Source organism: Triturus cristatus, chromosome 8 (genome assembly GCF_964204655.1).
Source record: "Triturus cristatus chromosome 8, aTriCri1.1, whole genome shotgun sequence".
NCBI lineage: Eukaryota > Metazoa > Chordata > Amphibia > Caudata > Salamandridae > Triturus > Triturus cristatus.
In genome coordinates this window covers 146,889,141-146,909,992 of record NC_140591.1, presented here as the reverse complement: position 1 = coordinate 146,909,992, position 20,852 = coordinate 146,889,141, and the positions used below count along the sequence as shown (strand labels likewise).

The 20,852-nt window shown below is 39.1% G+C and overlaps 1 protein-coding gene across 1 annotated transcript in view; it reads left to right on the top strand.

The window, feature by feature from the left end:
* The window catches only part of LOC146801705 (uncharacterized), a 46,797-nt gene extending 27,384 nt beyond the window's left edge, over window positions 1–19,413 (top strand). The window contains exons 2-4 of the mRNA XM_085621166.1: window positions 4,780–4,805; window positions 8,270–8,307; window positions 16,806–19,413. Coding sequence (XP_085477292.1) covers window positions 4,780–4,805; window positions 8,270–8,307; window positions 16,806–17,039 — 298 coding nt within the window. The 3' untranslated portion in view covers window positions 17,040–19,413. The remainder of the gene's footprint in view (window positions 1–4,779; window positions 4,806–8,269; window positions 8,308–16,805) is intronic.
* The last annotated feature ends 1,439 nt before the right edge of the window (window positions 19,414–20,852 follow it).

Below are 20,852 nucleotides of genomic sequence, written 5' to 3'. Positions count from 1 at the left end.
TGGACTTTTTTCCGTTCGAATCGTACTTGGCAGTTTGTACGCTACTTTGACGATTCGGACGGAAAAAAATCCGGATACGAGTCGGACGGGGAATTTTTTTACCGGATCGGAATTGGCACCTTAGTGTTCAGATCTCCTCGAAGACAGAACTTGTAGTAGGATTAAACTTTGACCCTTTGTTGCAGACTGTTATTAAAAGCATGAAGAATTGGCATAAATTACCTATTGGTATTATAGGGAGATGCAAAATCATTAAAATGAATATACTACCCAAATTCCTTTATTTATTTCAAGCAATACCATATGGGTCCCAAATTATTTTTTTTAAACTAAAAGGGGCAATTAGCAGCTTTATCTGGGGTTATAAGCACCCACACCTGGCAATAAAATATATCAAACTCCCTTAAAAACAGGGGGGGGGATTTAGCTCTCTGATTTTTAATTATATTACTGAGCCTCCTTCGTGGGACGCCTGAGTAGTCTGTTTACTATGGACAGTCAAGATTATTGTTCTTATTTTGCATTAGGACCTGATAGCCAAATGTTTTTGTATAGAAGTAATGACCCTAATTACTTCAAAAGAGTACGTTTTAAGACAGCCAGGGATATTGTCTATATGTAGCTGGAAATGTAATCTAAGTGCTCCCTCCCTCTTACTCATGCTAGTTTCCCTCTGTGAGGAAACCCATCACTCCCGGAAATCTTCCATGATGGTGTAGGTAGGATATGGGCAGATAACGGGGTTAACCAGGTAGGACATTGTATGATTCTAATGGATTTAGAGCATTTAAAGATTTTCAAACTTTATTCTGCCTTCCCCAGCGGATGTTTTTCAAATATCTACAGGTCAGAGATTATTTTTCTGGGGTGGCAGGGTGGCAGGGTATTGAGAGCTCTGACCATATGGAATGTTTACACTCCCAGAGGCCATTCAATTAGCAGTGTCTATCAGATACTATGTCAATATAGAATTCATGACATCTCAAATTTGGCATCTAAATGGAGTAAGCTACGATAAAGAAAATGTTCTCCTCAGCCATCAACAATGCATTAAGAACTTTGGATGAGGAAGTATACTCCATAAGTTTAAAATTGCAACAATTCTGAACTATATGTATGCTATACTACACCCCTTACAGAATATCCAACTGGACTCGGAATAAGGGAAGAGACATAGGGGACAAGGGCAAATGCCCTAAATGTTGGTTGGTCACTGCAGAAAGCTTACATATGTTTGCCACCTGCCCAGGACTGAGCTTGTTTTGGAAAGAGGTGGGTCAGATATCTGAGACCCACCTAGACTTGAATCTTCAACTAACAGAAGGGAAGATCATGCTCGGGTACAAGTTAGTATCAGATCAGGGTCTAAGATCCTTTCTTTCCACTATTATAGATGCTGCCCGATTGTGGATTGCTCGGGCATGGATATCATTAATTCCTCCAAGGGCATCAGAGTGGTGGGTAATACTGAGATAAATATATGAAAGGGAGATGGCCCTAGCTAAGACTAGAGGAATTTGTTCTCTAAAAACGTTTCACTCATATGGGGGGCTATGGAAAGTGGTTGTTAATAGGATTTAACTTTGGCCTTGTGGGTCTTCAAGTATCTCTTTCTTTTGTTAGGGGTTAGATCTAATGTAAATGTTGTACTAATTTTAATGATGTAATTGCTTACCTTTTTTTTGTGATTATATTGTCATTTCTCTGTACATGATGTTTATTCCCTTTTGACAAAAAAAAAAAAGATTTCTACACCAGGCCACAGGGCAATGAATTTCAAAGTTTTGGACATATTATTATACACACTCCTAGTTTTTGAGTGTGACATACATTATGATCATGACACCATGGACATTATTATAAGGCAGACTTTCATAATAACCATTGACTATGCAAAATGCTTCACTTTAGATCTGTTGTATGCTAATTTAACAACTTAATGTGCTATCATGAAAATCTGGCATGTATGATAACTTGCTAAAGCTCAGTTGGACACCCTTATGCTTAATAAGTGTTTGTTTTTATTTTGTCACATTAGCAGCGAGCCATTATCTGCAGGTTGTTTTGTAATCTATCAAATGATTTTAGGAGTGTAGTAGAATTTGAGAAGGTCTGGAATCTCCTAATGATGGACTGTCGACTCAAAATCCATTTTCATTAAAACGTAAAGTGAATTAAAGCTGAATTTGTCTCAGTTAAGCGTTTTCCTTTTTGTGCCAGCACCATCCATCTTAATTGGGTCATCTCATTGATATAATTACCATTTACATTTTTTTGAAAAACGAGTGTCATACTGACTCTGATCATTGTAGGAGGAGGAAAATATGGTCAACCGTCAGCGATTGACTCATCATGCTACAGTTATTTATCAAGGTCAATAATTAAGTCTTTGTAGTTGTAGATACATATCCAAAAGAGTATACGTTTGTGTCATGAAACTGGATGGAAATGATCATAGATAGTGTCTTGATGCAGCTTTAGCAACCTAATTCACTTTCCACCTCTATCAATGTGTCAATTTGTATGCATGAGCTCATGTAATTAACTGGTTGCAGTTATTGTGGGCAAATCTAAGTTAGAAAAGTCAGTTAGGTGAAAGACATCTATTTGTCAGCCGCTTAAGATTTGACATGAAGTGTATAGTGCAGAGGTGCCTGTGGGATTTTGGAAAAACAGTAGAAAGTTGGAAGGTGTTGGCATTGTCTGATAATCCTATTGTTAATACTAATAACTAGTAATGGAGATGATATTCAGACCAGTGTGACTTTGTTACCCTTTTCCTGTTCATACTGGTCATTCTGCAGTTCCCATAGGTGCCACCTAACATGTAATCTCAATTTAAATATGACACCTCTGTTATGGTTTATGTGGTTATGATGTAATGCATCTCATACTAGGGTATCAAATAACAATAACATTCAGTAAGATACTACCAAAAACTGAACTTGATATCAGTATTTGAGTGTTTTATTGGATCACCTGCAAATTATATTGATATACTTTATTTTGCTACTAGTGGGGTTGCATACAATCTTTTGTGTGTTCTCTTAGTGGTTCTTAATTTACCTTTTTCATAGCCTTTCACTTTTTATCTGCCTTGTAGTCTGTTATGGTGAAAAAGCTCACTTGTAAGTCTGAACCCAGTAGTTTAACACCTAAGCTTAGGAGAGGTTTATGCTGTTTTTTTCACACAAAAAATGTAACCTCAAAAAAGAAACCATTTTACGTTTTGGTAATATCTTTATTAAGTGTATGCTTGGAAGTAGATTTGTGTCTTACATAATGAGACGCTATGAAAAACGACAGAGTGTAAGATTAGGGATACAGCATACTGGGAGGGACAGTGCGGGAAAGGGGAGACCTGCCATTGGCGAGGGAAAGGGTCAAAGTAGGAACTCTTCAGAGGAGTTCATCATCCAGGTTACCTTGTTGCTTACAAAAAAACTTTTATTCTCCTGGCTACTTGTAAATCCAGTTCCAGACTGTTGTGTCAATTATTGGTGAAGACATTATATTCAAGCCAGTAGACACAGGTTCTGATGCTGACCTTTCTGCTCAATACCATATGCCATTTTTAGTTAATTAATACTCCTAAAAGCCTCAGTGTTCTCAAAGATAAGATAGAAGAACTTTTAGGTAGAAAAACCCATGCATTAGATATCCTATAAAAAGACATAGTTCCAAGAAGGAGTGGAGCATTTTAATAAGTACATGTAATTGTAGCCGAAATACTGTGAAATTGATGTGCTGTGAATAGAACATTATGCACATTGAGCCTGGATTACAGGATTTAATGGAGTAGTGACTTCAACCAGTTATTTGGGATAGGACATTGTGTAGTTAGGTTTTACATTACATATTTATATTTTGAGTGACAGGGATAATGTGATTAGCACACGATTGCATGATACTTTTATTCAAGTTTAAAGCCATGATTCAAACCCAGATCTCCTTGTTATAAGACGAGCATCGTAACAGTTACACAGTATCTCCGAACATAGGACTAGAGCAGACCCCTTGCCCTTTGTTAATCAGTTACCACTCCTACCTGGGAGTTTGTAACTTATCAAAAGTTTATGTCAGGAATTATGGCAGCAGGTCAATGATACATAGAGTTCTGATTCAGTATTTGGAAGGGACTGCCCAAAACACGACCTTTCAAATAGCAAATCAGTAACCATTTCTAAATCCATTTAGGGATGTGGACGTTCTTTTCCAAATCACTAAATGGGTTTATTACATTGAGAAATTCTTTTTACCAGTTGCAAATCCTCTGATTCAGTGAAATGGAGGGTTTGAAGCTGGTAAAGTGGTTTGTTTATCTGGCCAATAGGTTTTATTTTCAAGATTAAAAGTGTTATCCATTTGCAGAAGGTTTGTTGGTAAAATGTGTAGTGGGTGAGAATTGACCACTATGTCTGAAACCACATACATAGTAAGTGCTAATTGGTGCCTGTGTTCTCACTCTCTTAGGTATGAAACCCATATCCCCAAGGCAGCATTAAAGTGCATTGACTGTGCTCTAAGGTCAAGCCTGCCAGCAACTACCTCTTCTAAGGACCATAAAACCCTTGACTTTAATTTGCTCTCAGCCCTTCACCTTTATAACCCTGTACTTTAACAAACATAAAATACAATGGTAGAGGTATGGTACTCATTGCATCAGAAGCCTTAAGTGAACTGGAAATTACTTTAGTTTTGTCAACCTCTATTCAATTCTCTATTTGTAAACATCTTTGGATTATGTGACTCACATTTTTATTCTCTACTCCTTTACAGGAAGAAATCATTCAAGACAAAGGCAGGTAATTATGTCCTTTTCTGTTCACTCAATTAAAGAATACTACCCAGATTTAGAGTTGAGTGATAATGGAATGTCCTCAAGTTTCTGGAGGAAAAGCTGAATTCGGAGTAGTTTCCACTAGCTGAATTTCCTCCATCCCAGTATCCATGTGATAAAATTCCAAAAGCAAATTGTCCTTTCAAACATATGTGAGTTTTAATAACTACTCATCTCTAAATTGGCCCTTATGTTCAATAAGTTATATCAAACTATATTTGGAAAATTTCACATTCCAAATTAAAATCTCAAAAGGTACATTTGAGTTTCTACCCGTTTTATGGTTTATATGGCAAATCCAATGTTAACTTATTACCCAACATTAAGTCCATGTCAGCCTAAGTTTTTATTTATATTTTTTTTAAATAAATGTTTAATTATAACGTTAAAAGAAATATAATATTTCTGCAAAATGTGTTTAGAATAAGGAGGATAGAGCCAGGAGTCTGTATTGCCAGTGTACTGAGTGGGTGTTTGTGTCATGTGAACTGGTTTTGTATATATCTCATGAAGTGTGGTTAACTGTTATATATTTTGGTGTGCATAACTCAGTCTGAACATATGTAGAGTAATGACTATGGAGTCAAGAGTGAGTCATATGTATAACATTGGCTGTATCATTTGTTTGTGGAGTGTGTGTATTGGGCATCATGGAATGTGAGGTACTCTTAATATAAACTTCACAAACTTCTCATAATGAATAATGGACTATGAATGCACATGTACTTTTTGCAAACTTTTTTTCCTGTATCCATCTGTCAAGAATGTCTTTGGAGACAGTGTGAGTTCAAATGAGGAAGGAGTTAAAAGTATTTATATGTGTTTTACAAATGAAGTTGGAAGTATGTGCCATCATTCCAAGTGTATACAGGTCATAAATGTCTGTATTGTACAAGTGTGTGTGTGAGGAGTATGGAATCAAGTGGGTGTTGCCAGTGTAATGGGTGAGCATCTGTATCCCATTGACTGCGCGTGTTGGTTGTGTAAATATCATGGAGTGTGTGTAAGTGTCATGTATTTTGGGTATCTGTGTCAGTCTAAGTGTAAGTAGTCAGGAATGTATGTATTTTTAAGAATGCTTAGAGTCAGAAGTATGGAGACAGAAGTAGGGAATCTGCATCATGTGGATTGTGTGGGTGTTGTTTGTTCTGTAGAGTGTATGCAGTGAGCACCATAGAGCATGTGCTATCCTTTTCATAAGAATCTTTCTTGTTAATTGTGTTAATTTTTTAATACATTTCAGAAGTATAAAAATGTGTTCACAAACTCCTGTCAATAAATAATGCACTACAATCTTGTATATGATATTCAAAACCTTTTTTTTAAAAATAAAAGGTAATGCAGTAGTGTGTGCCTGTAAAACATGTAAATGGAGACAGGAGTGTGTGTTCAAACGTATACGGAGTTAGAAGTATGTGTGTGATCTGTGAGTAGAGTTATGTGTCATCAAAGTGTTAAAACAGTGATGGATTCGTTTTTTTAAGTGTCCGTGTCAGGATAGTGTGTTGTTCAATAATTCAGTCAATAGAATAGAGTAATATGTATTGTATTGTATTTGCATTTATATAGCGCTTAGTACCCCTGACGAGGCGTCAAATCGCTTTTTCGGCGAGTAGCACACTACTTCGGGGCCCATAAAGGATTAGTGTTGATACATCATATTTCATAATACTAATTTTCAACACTAATCATTTATGGGTTCCGGAGTAGCGTGCTACTCGCCAGAAAAGCGATTCAACACCCCTTCAGGGGTAACAAGCTCTATATGAATGCAAACCTTCCTCCCCTTCTATCCCACCGCTGTCCTTCTCACTCCAAATAACTGACTAATATCCACCACTCAAATTACTTTCATATTTCACCATACTAGTTCACCACTAATCCTTAATGGGTTTCCAGAGTAGCGTGCTACTGACCAAAAAAAACACAAAAGAAAAATAAGGCGCTTCAACACCTCATCAGGAATAACAAGCGCTATATAAATACAAACCTTTCTTCTTCTTCTATCCTTCTGCTATCCTTCCGAATCCAAATAGCTGACTAACCTATCCACCACTTTAATTACATTCATATTTCATAAGTGTAAAGTGTGGGTTTATGTATTGCATTGAGTGTGTCTGTATTCAAATGTTGTATCACGTACAATGTGTGTATTGGCTGTGTATATCAATTACAGTGCATCTAGAGAAAGAAGTGTGTCATTTATGTCTATGTGTGTCAAGGCTCAGGACTGTGTGCTTTCAAGCGTGTGTAGAGTTAGGAATATGGGACAATCAGTGTGTAGGGTGGGTGTATATATTACTATGAGTGAATGCATTTATTAAACCTTTGTGTCACATGCAGTTTGTGTATTGCCTGTGTATATCACTCACAGTGCACCTAGAGTATGGATTGTACGTGCTTTATGACTGTGTATCAAGCGTCAAGAGTGTATCTTTCAAGAGTAGGTGGAGTCATAATTAGGGAGTCAGTAGTGGGACATCTGAATTTCGTGAACCTTGTGTGGTATTCGCGTGTGTCACATGGAGAGTGTGTATTGGTATTGTGGAGTGTCTGTATCCATCAGATGTGTCAGAATTTTATGTGAGCCTTAGAGAATCCAAAGTCAGGAGTCAGAGGGCCTTATTCACAAATGTAACTTACACTTTTAAGTACATTTACAATTTTGAGTAAGTTTACAACTTTTCAGTGTTCCAAACTGCACTTTTGTAGTGACTTACATCTTGTAGTAACTTTAAATTTTGTAGTAAATCCTGCACTACACATGGCAAGTCACTAGTTCTCCCTAATCGTACCATAAAAAAATAATGGTGGTAGACCACAAAGGAGCTTATGTTAAATTATTTAAAATTATTTTAAATAGTTAAAATTATAAATCAGGGGGTTAACCCTTTTACTTATTCTCACTCTAGATTTCCCTTCTCCTCTAGTTCTTTATCTTTAAAGAATAATTTCTGCCATGGATTAGTGTACCAACAAAATGCTCCATTGTCATTATGTGTTGTCCATATCTCTGATGGGTGATTGTGTACAATATTATTTCTCTTGTTTACAGCAATAATTGTTACTGACTATTATCAGTCGTAATAGCACAACATGTTTTGTTTAACGATGACCAGTTGCATTTTGCTTCACGCCCAAACAGTTTGCTGGTATTTGAACTCTTGGCACCAAATTTAAAGAGTGAGTGAGTGAGTGAGAGTGTGTGTGTGTGTGTGTGTGTGTGTGTAAATATATACACACACACACTCATCTAGGTGTACATTCTTTCCAGTAACTATGTTTTCTATGGTTTTGATGTGCACAGCTTTATTATAATACTTTGCCAACATAAATTCAATATCATTTGCTGGTTCAAAACAGCAGTGTTGTTTAAGCTCTTGCATGTTTTTAAGGAATATGTCAATAATGTGTTTTTTCATTGTTTAGGGATGTCAGAGAAACCTATAGAAGAAGTGCTGAGTCAGGTAGTATTACCACCTCTTTTATTTTGCTTCCTGTAGTCCCTACGTACAGTAAACCCAATGCTAGAAGGCATACAACACTGTCTGCCTGTCTTATACTTTGCCCCACTCAGGCAACAACCACAATACTTGTCAGGGTGAACCAAAAAAGTCACTAAACTAACCTGGTCTTAACCCTCTGGTAGCTTGGCATGAAAGCAGGTAGGCTTATTTTAGAGGCAATATGTAAAGTACTTACGAAGCAACACAAACAGTAATAAAGTGAACACACAACATAAGAGAACCCCCAAACCAATTTTAATAAATAATATGATATCAAAATGACAAAAATTCAATCAGTAGAACCGGAGATATGCAGTTTTAAAGGATTTAGTTAAAACTGTGCCTAAAAGCATAAAGCGTGACTCACGTTCATCTGGTCATACGAAACTGGGGTTAAGTCACAAGCTCAGGCTGACCGTCATAGAACGCAGGTCAGATAGAAGGACCAGGTTTGTCCCGCTGACGAAGTTATTCTCTCAAAGTCCGGCACAAAGATTTCCATTCGCAATAGAGGAGGCCACAAGGAGCAGGGAGAGCTTTACGGCTGTTGTTGAAGCGCGAAAAGCAGGCTGGGCGTTGTAGGCAATTGCTCCTGTGGCATGAAGAGCTGGTCAGATTTTGGGAATGGTCGTTGACGGAGCTTCTCGTTTGTGGTCACAGTGGGCTATTGTTGCTGTAGCTTGGAGTGCACATCTTGTTTTGCCAGTACTCGCTAGCGGTCACTGTAGCGCCAAGAGCAGATCTTTCTGGAGCTTCGCGTTATGGTCATCGCAGACGGCAGTCTCAGCGCAAAGGGGCACGTTCACAGTAGTACAGAGCTGAACATTCAGGATTTCACCTTTTTTTCTTTGGAGGAGCTCAACCTGATGCCAGCCAAGCGTCCAGGGCCTTTGGAGGCATCTCTTGGGGATCAGGAACACACTGAAGCAGAGCAGGTCAAATGGGTAGTTGCAGAGATGCCTCAGGAGCTTTTTATGTCCCAGTAGCTCACACATAAGGTCAGCCAACTGATCCATGGGGTCACTCAGGTTAACCTGGGATGAAGATAAGCACGTCCAGTCTACCTTCTCAGTCAGTGAGGCAGTCCTCCTTCTATAATGTCCACAGGTCCAGGAGTGTTCTGAAGAGTGGCTCCCGAAGTCCAATATTTATCCCAGGTGCCTGCTTTGCTATGTGTGTGTGTGTGTGGGGGGGGGGGGGTGCTCCAAGTCCTACACCTAAATCTGGCTCTGGAAAGTTCTTCCCTTTCTGCCAAATCTCCAAGCTGTTGGGGCAGACCTGCTGTCAGATTCCTTTGAGTGGGCAGGAAGCAAGCCCTTTGAAATGTAAGTGGGGTTGGGTACAGCCCTCTGTCACCCTGCCAGGGTGGCCCATTCTGTCCACACCTAAGCCCCCTTTGTTTTACTGTCTGGTAGCAATACACACACTTTGTTTATGGATGTCAGAGAAAAGTACAGCATAAACTTTGGATCAGGTAGTATTGCCACCGCTTTGATTTTACTTCCTCTGGTCCTTGCATAGAGTAAATACAATGATCGAAGGCAGACAACGCCGTCTGCCTGTCCTTTACTCGTTGTTTATTTATTTATTTCTATGTAGTCTTATAAATTGCTTGCTTGTCACCTTGGCTACTTGAGGGTGCAGAACAAAACAGTTTTCTGTCAAGTTAGAGATCAACCAGGAGTAAGAGAACATTCTATATCTGAAATTCTTCATTTACTTCCCTTAGTCACAATGGTATAATGTAAATATGTGTGAATTTTGTAGCATTGACATGTATAGTCAAATGGCATGTGGAAATGTTAATTGTTCATGAGTGCCCCAAATCAAAAGCATTTATATTCAGCTTGCAATCAATGTATGAGGATGTTGAGAGGTTTTGCCCGTTACTCCTAAGGATTTTCTGCATGATGCACCCAGTGCCAATGGAGATCTTTCAAGGCTGGTTCGATCTGACTCTGTTCCCTAAGGGCAATGCCAGCTGTCCTATATTTTCATGAGCTCATGGCAGCAGAGAAGGCACTGTCCCTGGGGGTATCTTTCCCTCGGAGGCTCACTACTCACCTCGACCCAACCCACATTCAGTCTTTAGCTGCATATCAACTAACGTAAAACGTGTTCTTTCAATGGGCAAGGGAATAGAATCTTGTGGTTTAATTAGATTAGGGATAACGTGGTGGACTGTATATGTGTAAACATGTGGGTCACAGGCAACATGCCATGTTAATGAGAAGGGTTAGTTTTATTCCGCCTGTCAGCAAATGAAACGTTAGGTTGCAACCAGAAGGTTATCCCAATCAGGAGTTGGATAGGCTAAAGTGTCAATTTAGGCAATTGATTAAAGAGAAAAAGGCCTCTTTCTACCATAATAAGTGGGATGATATGCTGAAGGTAATACGATCAGGGGACCAACAAGAGTTCTGATTAAAGTAAATGAATACTGCAGTCCTCATGGAAGGGGGGGACCTAACATGTATGATTGCCGAGGATATCTGGGCAGCGTACTTTCATGGCCATATATTAGCCCGCCTATCTCATCTAGTCTTAAATGTACTGTGGCCAAGAATTTGTCCCCCACCTGGTTTTCTCTAAAAGAAGTAAAGCCGGTAATTGACTGGATCAAGCCATCAAGAGTCATAGCACCAATAATATTCCAGCAGTTTTAGGTAAGTCAAATGCTGGCTGGTGGGCAAAGGACTATTTCCTTGTGGTCTATTGGATAGCCTCAAAAGGCTACTATCCCCCGTCATGGGGGTGTTCAGTATTGAAAACCATATTAAAAAAGGTGAACCGTTTAGACCCCTCGCATTACAGACTGATCAGCCTTCTGGGCATCTTGGAGAAGTTGTTTTAAAAAATCTTACTGTCAAGTTTGGATGATTAGGCACATGAGCATAAGATCTTACTGATCGTGCAAAGAGGATTTTGGGAGGGTCCCTCAACCATAGACCACTCTGGGCCATTACTCAGAAAGCCCTGGAAGTGAACCAAAGGCTATGTTGCTGTTTTATTGATGTCTGGACAGCCTTTGACACAGTAGACAGGGGACCCCCATGGGGGAAATTCCACTCCTAGAAGCTCCCGATTTACCTCCTTAGTGAATTACAAACATTGCATATGGGCAATTGGGCACAGGTTGAGCTTGACAAATCTGGTAGATTATTGCAAAAAATCACATTGGTCTCCGACACTGATGCACTTTAGCCCCTCTGCTTTTTAGTTTATTTTTGGCAGACCTTCCAGCAGTCAAAGATCTAGTGAATTCATTTTTCCCCATAGTTTGGAAACAGCATATCCCTTGTCTGCTATATTCAGACGATTTGGTTCTGCTGGATTGCACTCCCATTGGTCTGCAAAAACAATTGGACTCCCTTGTAGCATACAGCAAGTGCACGTTTCTAAATATGAATCTAGAGAAGACTTAGGTGCTGATCTTTGGGAAAAAAGTGAATAACTTTAAATGGTAATTGCAAGCTCAAGAGGTGGAGGTGGTGAATTTTTATAAACATCTAGGGCTGACCTTCATTAGGAATCTAAAATAGGATACACATATGGGGAGCATCGCGAAGAAGACATTTCTGCAAGCTGTTTGTTTTGTCAAATTTATTTGGAAATATGGGGGTTTTCAGTTGACATTACAATGTACAGTTGTTTTATTGTTTTAGTATGTTTTATGGACCATTGTTCTAATAAACTTCGTTTTTACCTACCTATTTTTACCTAAATCGTAAAAATTGCATATGTCCAATTCTACTGACTGGATTTTTGTCATTTTGGTCTCAAATCATTTATTAAATACTTTACACATTGTCTCTAAGTTAGGCCTGACTCCATGTGTGCCAAGCACCAAAGGGTAAAGCACAGGTTGATTTAGGATTTCCTTGTGTTTCACCCTGATAAGAGCTGTGGTTGTTTCTTGAGTAGGGTTTCACCCTCTCAACCAGTGACCCAATTTCCTACATTTTCTATCTTTTGTTGTTTCTTTCTTTCCATTTTTCTTGCCTTCTTTCTTTCTTTCTTTCCTTTCTTCTTTCTTTCCTTCCTTATTCCTTACCTTTTTCCTTTCCTTCTTTCTTTCTTTCCTTCCTTCCTCCCTTTCTTTCCTGTCTTTCTTTCTCTTCTTCTTTCTCTTCCTATTTTCTTCCTTCTTTTCTTCTTTCTTTCTCAAAGACAAGAGGCTGCCAGCCATGGGAACAATTATTGGCTATTTTAGGTTTGTGTAAGCCAAGACCATTTGATTTTAATTAAAGTATTTGTATGACATACTTATATGGGTTTTTAGCTGCATCCATTTGTCTGTGGCTGTGGCATTCTCATTTTTCTCCAACCCACTTGAGCATGCATCATGGGACAACTCTTCACCCCACTTCAGCCATTGGCTGACATCACTATGAGTAATGGCTTGCTTCCCTTTCACAAGGAACAAATCCACACACAAAGTAGTTCTTTTTAGTGCCCAAGACTATTTTCGGTAATGTGTACATTTTTTAGACCAAAAAACATGTATGCCTTTAGTCAATTTTTTTTTAGATTGTCAAACGCCTAGCAGCTTCCCAAACAAGAACGTTTTATAAAAACCTTGACAAAACAAAACAACAATTGCCAAACGGTTGGCGGACTTTGCCAGATGTATTGGCCAATGTTTGTTATAATTTGCCCAGAAGCTTCCAAGACAATAAAGTTTTGCAAAAGGTGTGCCAATGCTTGTTATCATTTGCTTTTTAAATACAAAAAAGGTAAAAAATTAACATCAACAGCGACCTGCATGTACCATATAAAACATGAGTTAAATCATGGCATGCGTAGATGAACAGTCTAAAAAAGAAAGTACAAGAAGTTAGTTAAACTGCATAGTGCTTCTTGAACGTACGGCTTCCTTGAGGTACAAATGTACAAAAAAAACAAGTTTCATTGTCAGTTAATTCTTGCAAACCCCTAAAGGCTTGATTGTTGGCATTTATGATAATTTCTGAGCCTTAAAAAAGGTGCTAAATACGTTCTCGTAAATAATTGGTAATACCCATAGAAGAAGGTAACGTGAATCATAGCTTGATTCGATACATTGTTGCTCAGGCAAACTCGTGAGCTCCAGTTGTGCTAAGCACCTCCCAGGAAGCAGAGGGAGTATTTCAAGGTCCCTGCTCTATAGAAGCGCGAGCACCCACCTCCTGGGTGTAGTCGTCAGGTAATCAGTTGGCACAGCACCAGGATTAGCAAGTAAGTAATCCCCAGTGCTAGGTTTCTCTTATTCGAAATACAACCTAATACTACAACAGGGCCTGTGCTTGCTTTCGGCCGGGTAACGCACCTCTAGCTGGCTCAGAAACAGCAAACCTTACACTAATCCCTTCCAGTGACTTTTTTACGTAGGACAGCCAAGAAATAGAGAACCCTATGTCATAGGTCACGCAGTCAAAAAGTATCTTTCTAGTGAGTGCGGCTTCCTCCTTGCTTATAACCGACAGCCACAGCAGCGTGGGAGAAATACGTATTCGGTCACATACATAATTTAATGCTCACTCCTTATGGCAAATAAAAGGTGAGGTCGATGCAGACACAATATTAAATGCCCGCAGAAACAATTTTCTTGCATTTGCAGTGGCTGCGGGTCACTAAGACCCCATATTCCTGCCCCATAGGTAGCAGTAGGTACACATTGAACTGAATATATTTATGGAGGTGGGACAAGAGCCCCCCCTCCTAAGTAGGCTACTGAGGAAGCCTACTGCCTTCGACAGTTTATTTCTATTTTGCGCTATTTGGCACCCCCATGAACTAGAGGCACTAAATGAAATCTCTAGAAATGTAAAAGTGCGGGTGTGCAATAACATATTTGGCCCTACCATGTGGGTGAAGATCATATACACTTCGAGCCGCATGACATAGTAAACGATTTTGAAAAATTAGTCCTTAGAACCAATTTCTCCGTAAATTCCACAAAAGAATTGATTAAAATGCATAATACTTTAGGGGTCTAGGCCATTAATACAGTGTCATCCATATAGAAAAATACAAGAATGAGTGCGCCGTTTACTATGGAAACATCGGTGGTGCTATTTATAAAATCTGGACTGAGGTTATTTATGTATAAAATGAATAACAAAGGGGCAAACACACACCCTAGAAGCGCACCCTGGTGACCAATAAAAACATCAGATACCACCCCATCAGTGCCAAACCTGACACTTGCTTTGGGGCCAGACGTACGAAGCTTACCTTTTGCGAAAAATGCAATGTACAACAGTGTCTCGGACACTGTTTGCGATTCCAAATGGGGTCGCAAATTGAATTCCTCATCAATATTCATTAGGCAAGCGCAATTTGCGACCCCATTGAGAATGGGGAGCACTCACAGGGATGGTGTCCTGCTGGGGTCAGCAGACCACCATGTCTGTGACTGCTTTTTCAATAAAGCAGTTTTGTTTTAAATGCAGCCCGTTTTTCTTAAAGGAAAACGGAATGCATTTAAAAAAGAAAAATGAAACTTTTCAGTTTCATTTTTTAAGGGCAGGCATTGGTCTCTGGGACCACTGCCTGCTCTTAAAAAATATTTTCGCAACCATTCGCAAAAGGGAAGGTTTACCACTTGAAGTAGGTGATAAACTGCGAGTGTTTTGCGACTGCAAATGTGGCTCAAAACAATGGTACATACCATATGGGCTCGCTATAAGGAAGGGACGCCCTTGGCACGCCCCTTCCTAATAGCGAGTCGCAAACGCTATTTTGCGAGTCTGTGACTTGGAGGAATGCTGACTATAGAATACCTGAAATGACCTTCACAGTGCCCTTGTAATGGTGGGCCTTTTCTTCTGGCTGAATTATCTGAATGACTGCTGTTCTACGTATATATGTATATATTTCATATTTGTAAAGGGCAAACGTAGCCAAAAGGGGTCAGAGTGTTAACAGGGCCAAAGGTAAGCTTACAGTAAACGAGTGAATGGAAAGGCATCTGGGTTCTTGGAGTAGACATGTCGTGGCACTACATTGTGATGTACTGTTCTTCAAAGAGGTGATCCTTCAACTATTTCCTAAACTGGAGCAGTGTTGAGGTGGTCCTGATGGATACAGGAATTTTGTTCCAAATTCTGGGTGCATAGATAGAATCATATTTTTAAATTTGTTAAACTTCTTTATCTCTAGTTTGATGATGTCCTGGCTTCAGGTGTGCCGAGAGCCACCAGAGATGGTGAGCTTGTCTACAGATAAGCAGGAGTGCTGGACAACATGGCTTTGTAAAAGGTGCAGATGGTTTTGAAGATGGTGCAGGCCGGCAAGGAGAGCTAATTGTGTTCCATTAGGATGGGGTTGATGTGATCATATTTTTTCAGGCCCTGGTTGAGGCTTACACTTAAAGGCGCCAATGCGGAGTCTGGGAGGCCATGGAGCAGGGCATTACCACCATTCAGATGCAAGAGTATGAGTGCCTGAATAGCATTTCTGAAGTCACTTTCTGAAAGCTGGTATCAGCGGGTCTTTGTTTTTTGGCAGTGTGTTCCTTGAGGGTAAGGTTGATGTTCAGGGTGAATCCAAATGCCTTGACATTCGATGAACGTTGGGGTTCAAAGCCTTCAATGTTATTAGCATTGAGCCAGGTTTTTACTATTTCTTGCTTGTTGTTCTTGGCAAATAACAGGAATTCTGTCTTGGTGGACTTGAACTTCAGGTAGGCGTTGGACATCAGGATCTGGATAAGGTGCTGGCAGTGTTTGGGCATTGAATATCTGGAGTGAAGGAGATTTTGAAGCAGAGTTGTGTGTCATCAGCATATTGGTTGCATTTGATGCTGTTATCTGTGAGTTGATCTCCAGGGGGCTCTTTGTAGAAGTTGAAGATGACAGAGAACAGTACCAAACCCTGGTGTACTCAGCAGTTTATAGGTATCTTTTGAGGCCTGGAGTGGCTATGGACACAAAGCATTGCTCATTAGCCTGCCACCTGCCCAGTCATACAGATCCTGCCAGCTCCTTAGTACTGACTACTTCACTTTGGAACAGACCGCACAGCTCTGTTCACTACCTGCAGCAGATGACTGACCAGAGTTGGCTTACTACTACTGTCATGCTGATCCCAGTTCTTAAAGGTCACAAGTTACATGCAGATGGCAGCATAAGGCCCAGCCCTTGGGCAACAGCCTTGTGGCTGGTTTGCTTTCCATGGCTCTTTCCCCGCTCTGTCAAGTACAAATTGGAATCACCCACAGTTATATATCATACCTTTATGACAAAATATTTTGAAATACTAAATTACAAATTCTGTTAAAGTATCCAGTTCCAAATCTATTATGCAGTTTCACTAGTCATAAGCGGAAAAGTATTTGTTGTGTGGCATTTAGAACTATAATAGAACTCTCTTCGGCACAAAAGATTGGTTAGGGCAGTCTTATTGGACTCTTTCTTGGAGGCCTATAAAAATGATCTAACTACTTTTCCCATGGTGTGTTTTCTTTCTTTCCTCAGGAGTACGTAGGAGATGAAGAGTCTAAATCTAATGAAATATACTACGCTGACATCATCTTCACATCTAAGGACACTCCCACCATAAACAAATCTTCCAGTGACACTGAATATGCCACAATCTGCACCAAAGTGCCAACAGACACCATTGAGGGCAACAGTGATTATGAATATGCCCTGCCTCATTGTGAATGTCAAGCCGATCAAGATGCTGAGTTAACATCCATTGTCTCTTGAACACCAGGCCGCCACCAGGGACAACCAACTTCTACTGTTTGTGGAAGCCCAGATGGCCGTAATAAATGCTATTATTATCATATTATCATATGACTGTTCAGATTCAATGGTAGTGATTTGCTTTATGACATCTTTACCAGCAGATCCTGGTTCTCTGCACTATAGAAGGCATTTGGGCAAAAGAAAGTTTTGATTTGGGCCTATATAATCACATTTATAAAGTACAACTATGAGAAGCATTGACCTTTTGACTACAAAGCTCGATCTAGGATCTCAGAGTTGGAGTCACTTGCAACCAATTTTTTCTATTTTAGATCTGGCATGTTACCTATGCAGCATAATGGGCAACAGCAATGTAGAGAGGTTGTGGGACAGGTGGGACATAGGAGTAAAAAGTGAAAAATCAGTAAAATAATGGATATGGGTGATTTAAGTAAGAGTTTGTGTTGCACTCTACTTCTCAAGGAGATTGGTAGTGTGATTTACTTATGGAATAACCTACTATAACTTTCATGTCTAATATTTTCCTTCATCAAATGTTTCTTGATGCACCTCCCTGAAGCTCACTTGGTTGTCCCGGTACCATGCAGGAATGTCTTTATTGTGAAAACTTTACTTGATGTGGTAACAAATATATGTTTGGCTGCCTGCAGAGCCCCTTGTCTTGTTTTAAGCGAGTAACAAAAACAAACATGGGATCAAATGGTATTTCTGGAACCTGGGTATAAATGTAATCGAAGAACAATGGTTCCCGCAGGGGAAGATTTCAGGCCTATGCTTTCTGGCTCAGAAATCATTAAACCAAAAACTGCTTACTTGCATAATTTGCTTGTTCATATGCACACAAAAAATCAGAAAACCATTTAGAAAAGGTGCTCCAAGTAACGGCGCTGTGATTGTGAATGTGAACGATGCGCTATTGCTTATTGACAAAGGCAATAAACTGTTGCACTGTTGACTCAATAAATCACGGTTTTCCAGCAAGACTCAAAATCAAAGTACAATGAAGAGACACAGTCAAGTTGTCAGTCAACAGATATGTCAACATATCGACCCCAGCAGGGTCTTCATTAGGGCAATGATTGGTAGCAACACTCTAAAAAATTAGGACAATTAATTTCTATGAAAGAAACCCACACACGGGATAAAATATGATTCAATTTCTCAGATCCTAAATGATCCACTTGATAAATTGCATAGGAGCTGAGCATAGCATCACAGGCCTGGAGGAACCACTGCTCACGGCTGACTTGTATTGGAAGATGCTGCTACAAGGAAATTGGACCTCTTGCCTCAGTTTCCTTGCGGCAGCGTCTTCGAGCGGAAGACAATCATGAGCAGTGGCTCGATACGGACCTGCGAGGTATGCTCAGCTCCTATGCATTTAAGTTAGGGCATGGTTCATTACCAAAACAAATAGTGAAATCCACAAAGGTGTGCAGGACAGGAAATCAGCTTGAATATGTATGCAGCAAATTTATATATCGTGCACTCCTATTGTAGATTTTTTCAACATTTTGAAAACCAATTCAAGTTTCCTAAATTGTGATTCAAGAAGCCCAACCTTATTAAAAAATGGCAAATATGGCACTTGACTTTGATTTTTTTGTAGCTAGTAGAACTGAACAATTTCTTGGGCTTCTTTTTTCATTTTCCTAGTGTTCTATAAGTGAACACAGTTATATATACACATATTTGTGCTTTTAGCTCCATGATGTTCACTGTCATCACACAAACCTGTCTTTTACCCCGAAGGCACACAGTTTTCAGACCATATCCGCTTAAAACCTCCTTTTATTTTCATGACAACACCATAGTTCCCCAAATCCATGGATTATATATGACAATGGTTTAATCATATTTTTGACTGCATGTACACACATGCATAATTGTGTACATATTCTGTACTCTTTGAATTGAATGTTTTGGAATTTTAAATGTATTCTTGATCAAAATGATGAGATTTAAAAAAAAACTGACTTAATAAAAATGTTGTATGAATTAAAAGAAGCAGTCTAGCTTGGTTCCAACTGATCCCAGTTGGGATGGCTAAAAAGGCAAAGCATATAAGGGTAGTCATGTGATTCTTTTCTCATCCTGCTAATTGTCTTCTGTTTTGCCACCTTTTTCCCAGTTTCTTCACGTTTTACTTTTTCTTCACCTATGTGTATATCTCTCTTTCTGTTAGTCTGTTACATTTGTAACTATATAATTAAATGTTTAGTTGTATGGTTGCTTTACATATGTCTCTATGGTTAAACATCAATACCCTTTATAATTCAAGACTGCTGCAAGTGTTTCACATTGAGCAATGTTACACATTTTATCATTTTTTTGGGAACCACAGTTATGATGCATAAATATTGTGAACCTACATAGTGTCTCACATGATAATTGATTGAGAGTTTATAAAACTCCCTGAATTTATTGGGTTTAAAATATTCGACACTCAGTTTGAATGAAAGCATGACATAAAGAAAAATGGAAATCGAATGTGAATAATTAGTTGAGAAAGATTTTATCATGTGGAGTAGCAATGAAGTGAAGAAAGAAGGAATGCGGAATGTAATGAAAAGGTATCAAGTAATAGTAATGAAAAACAGGCAGTGCATTGTTCGTTAACTCATCTAATCGTGATGAAGTAGAAGTTTGCTTTAAATTTGCATTAGAGATCAGAGATACATGAAGAATCATTCCTTACTTTGTAAAATCAACCAATTTCCACTAAGCTTGGTAAGCTGCCGACACAGGTAGAAAAAAAATACATTTGACCCATATCCTTCTGTAGTGTCAAGGTCAAATTATTTGCTATCATCTTTGTTCAAGATGTTACAATTTTAGAATAATAAAAAAGAATGAATACAGTACATCTTTGCTAGGCAGAATTTAAATACTAGATTGCATACACCATTCCCGACAGCATTAACAATTTTACGTCAGAATTAATTATATCTGATAACCTATCTTCCTCATCATTGCATTTTTAGCAGATCATATTTTTTGTAATTTAGCTTTAAATATTTTTTGGACGCCTATAGTACATCATAAATTAGAAAGTAATTAGTTTGCAAAATAGAGGCTCGAAAACTCCTCATGATTACATTTCCAAAGGCTACCTCAGTCCTCATTAGGAATTAACATGTTAGTTGCATCATCCAATCTACAATGTAATATACAATTGTATTTCGAGCCATGGAATTGAAATATTATATACGCTTTTAAAATTAATGGATACGACTTTAACAGCTTTCCGTAGTAAACACTGTAAAACTTGATTTGACAGAAGGTAATGTACATCCATAATCTGTGCAAATAAATACAGAGAGTTGTTGCAAATTGTATTATTTGGGTAAGAAATGCCTTTTAAATACACGTGCACTGTGCTAGCAGTGGAATCCCTGGGTATTACCATTCTTCTATGGTGTGCATGCACTTTGCTGACAAGGGAATGTTGCGGAATTCTCTGGTGGCAAAGTGAATGCCTGAGGCATCAGGAATAGGGGTGGGCGGAATTTGCGAAAGCGACTTTCGCAAATTATCGCGAAAATGTTAAAAATCTCCGCAAACAAGTGGAAATATCGCGAAGATGCGGAAGTTTTTTTCCGGCATGTTCGCGAGATTTTCTGCATGGTTGCGGGTCGCCAACTTACCCATGTGGTTGCTTGCGGGCGCGGCCATCTTGTTTTCAGTTGTCTCGCGGTGCATGATCGCCAGAAAAAAGACGTGATCACGCAACGCATGACGTCACTGCGGACGCGAACTGTCACGAGACAGCGCAAATGGCTAAAACAATACAACATCTCATGGAGAACG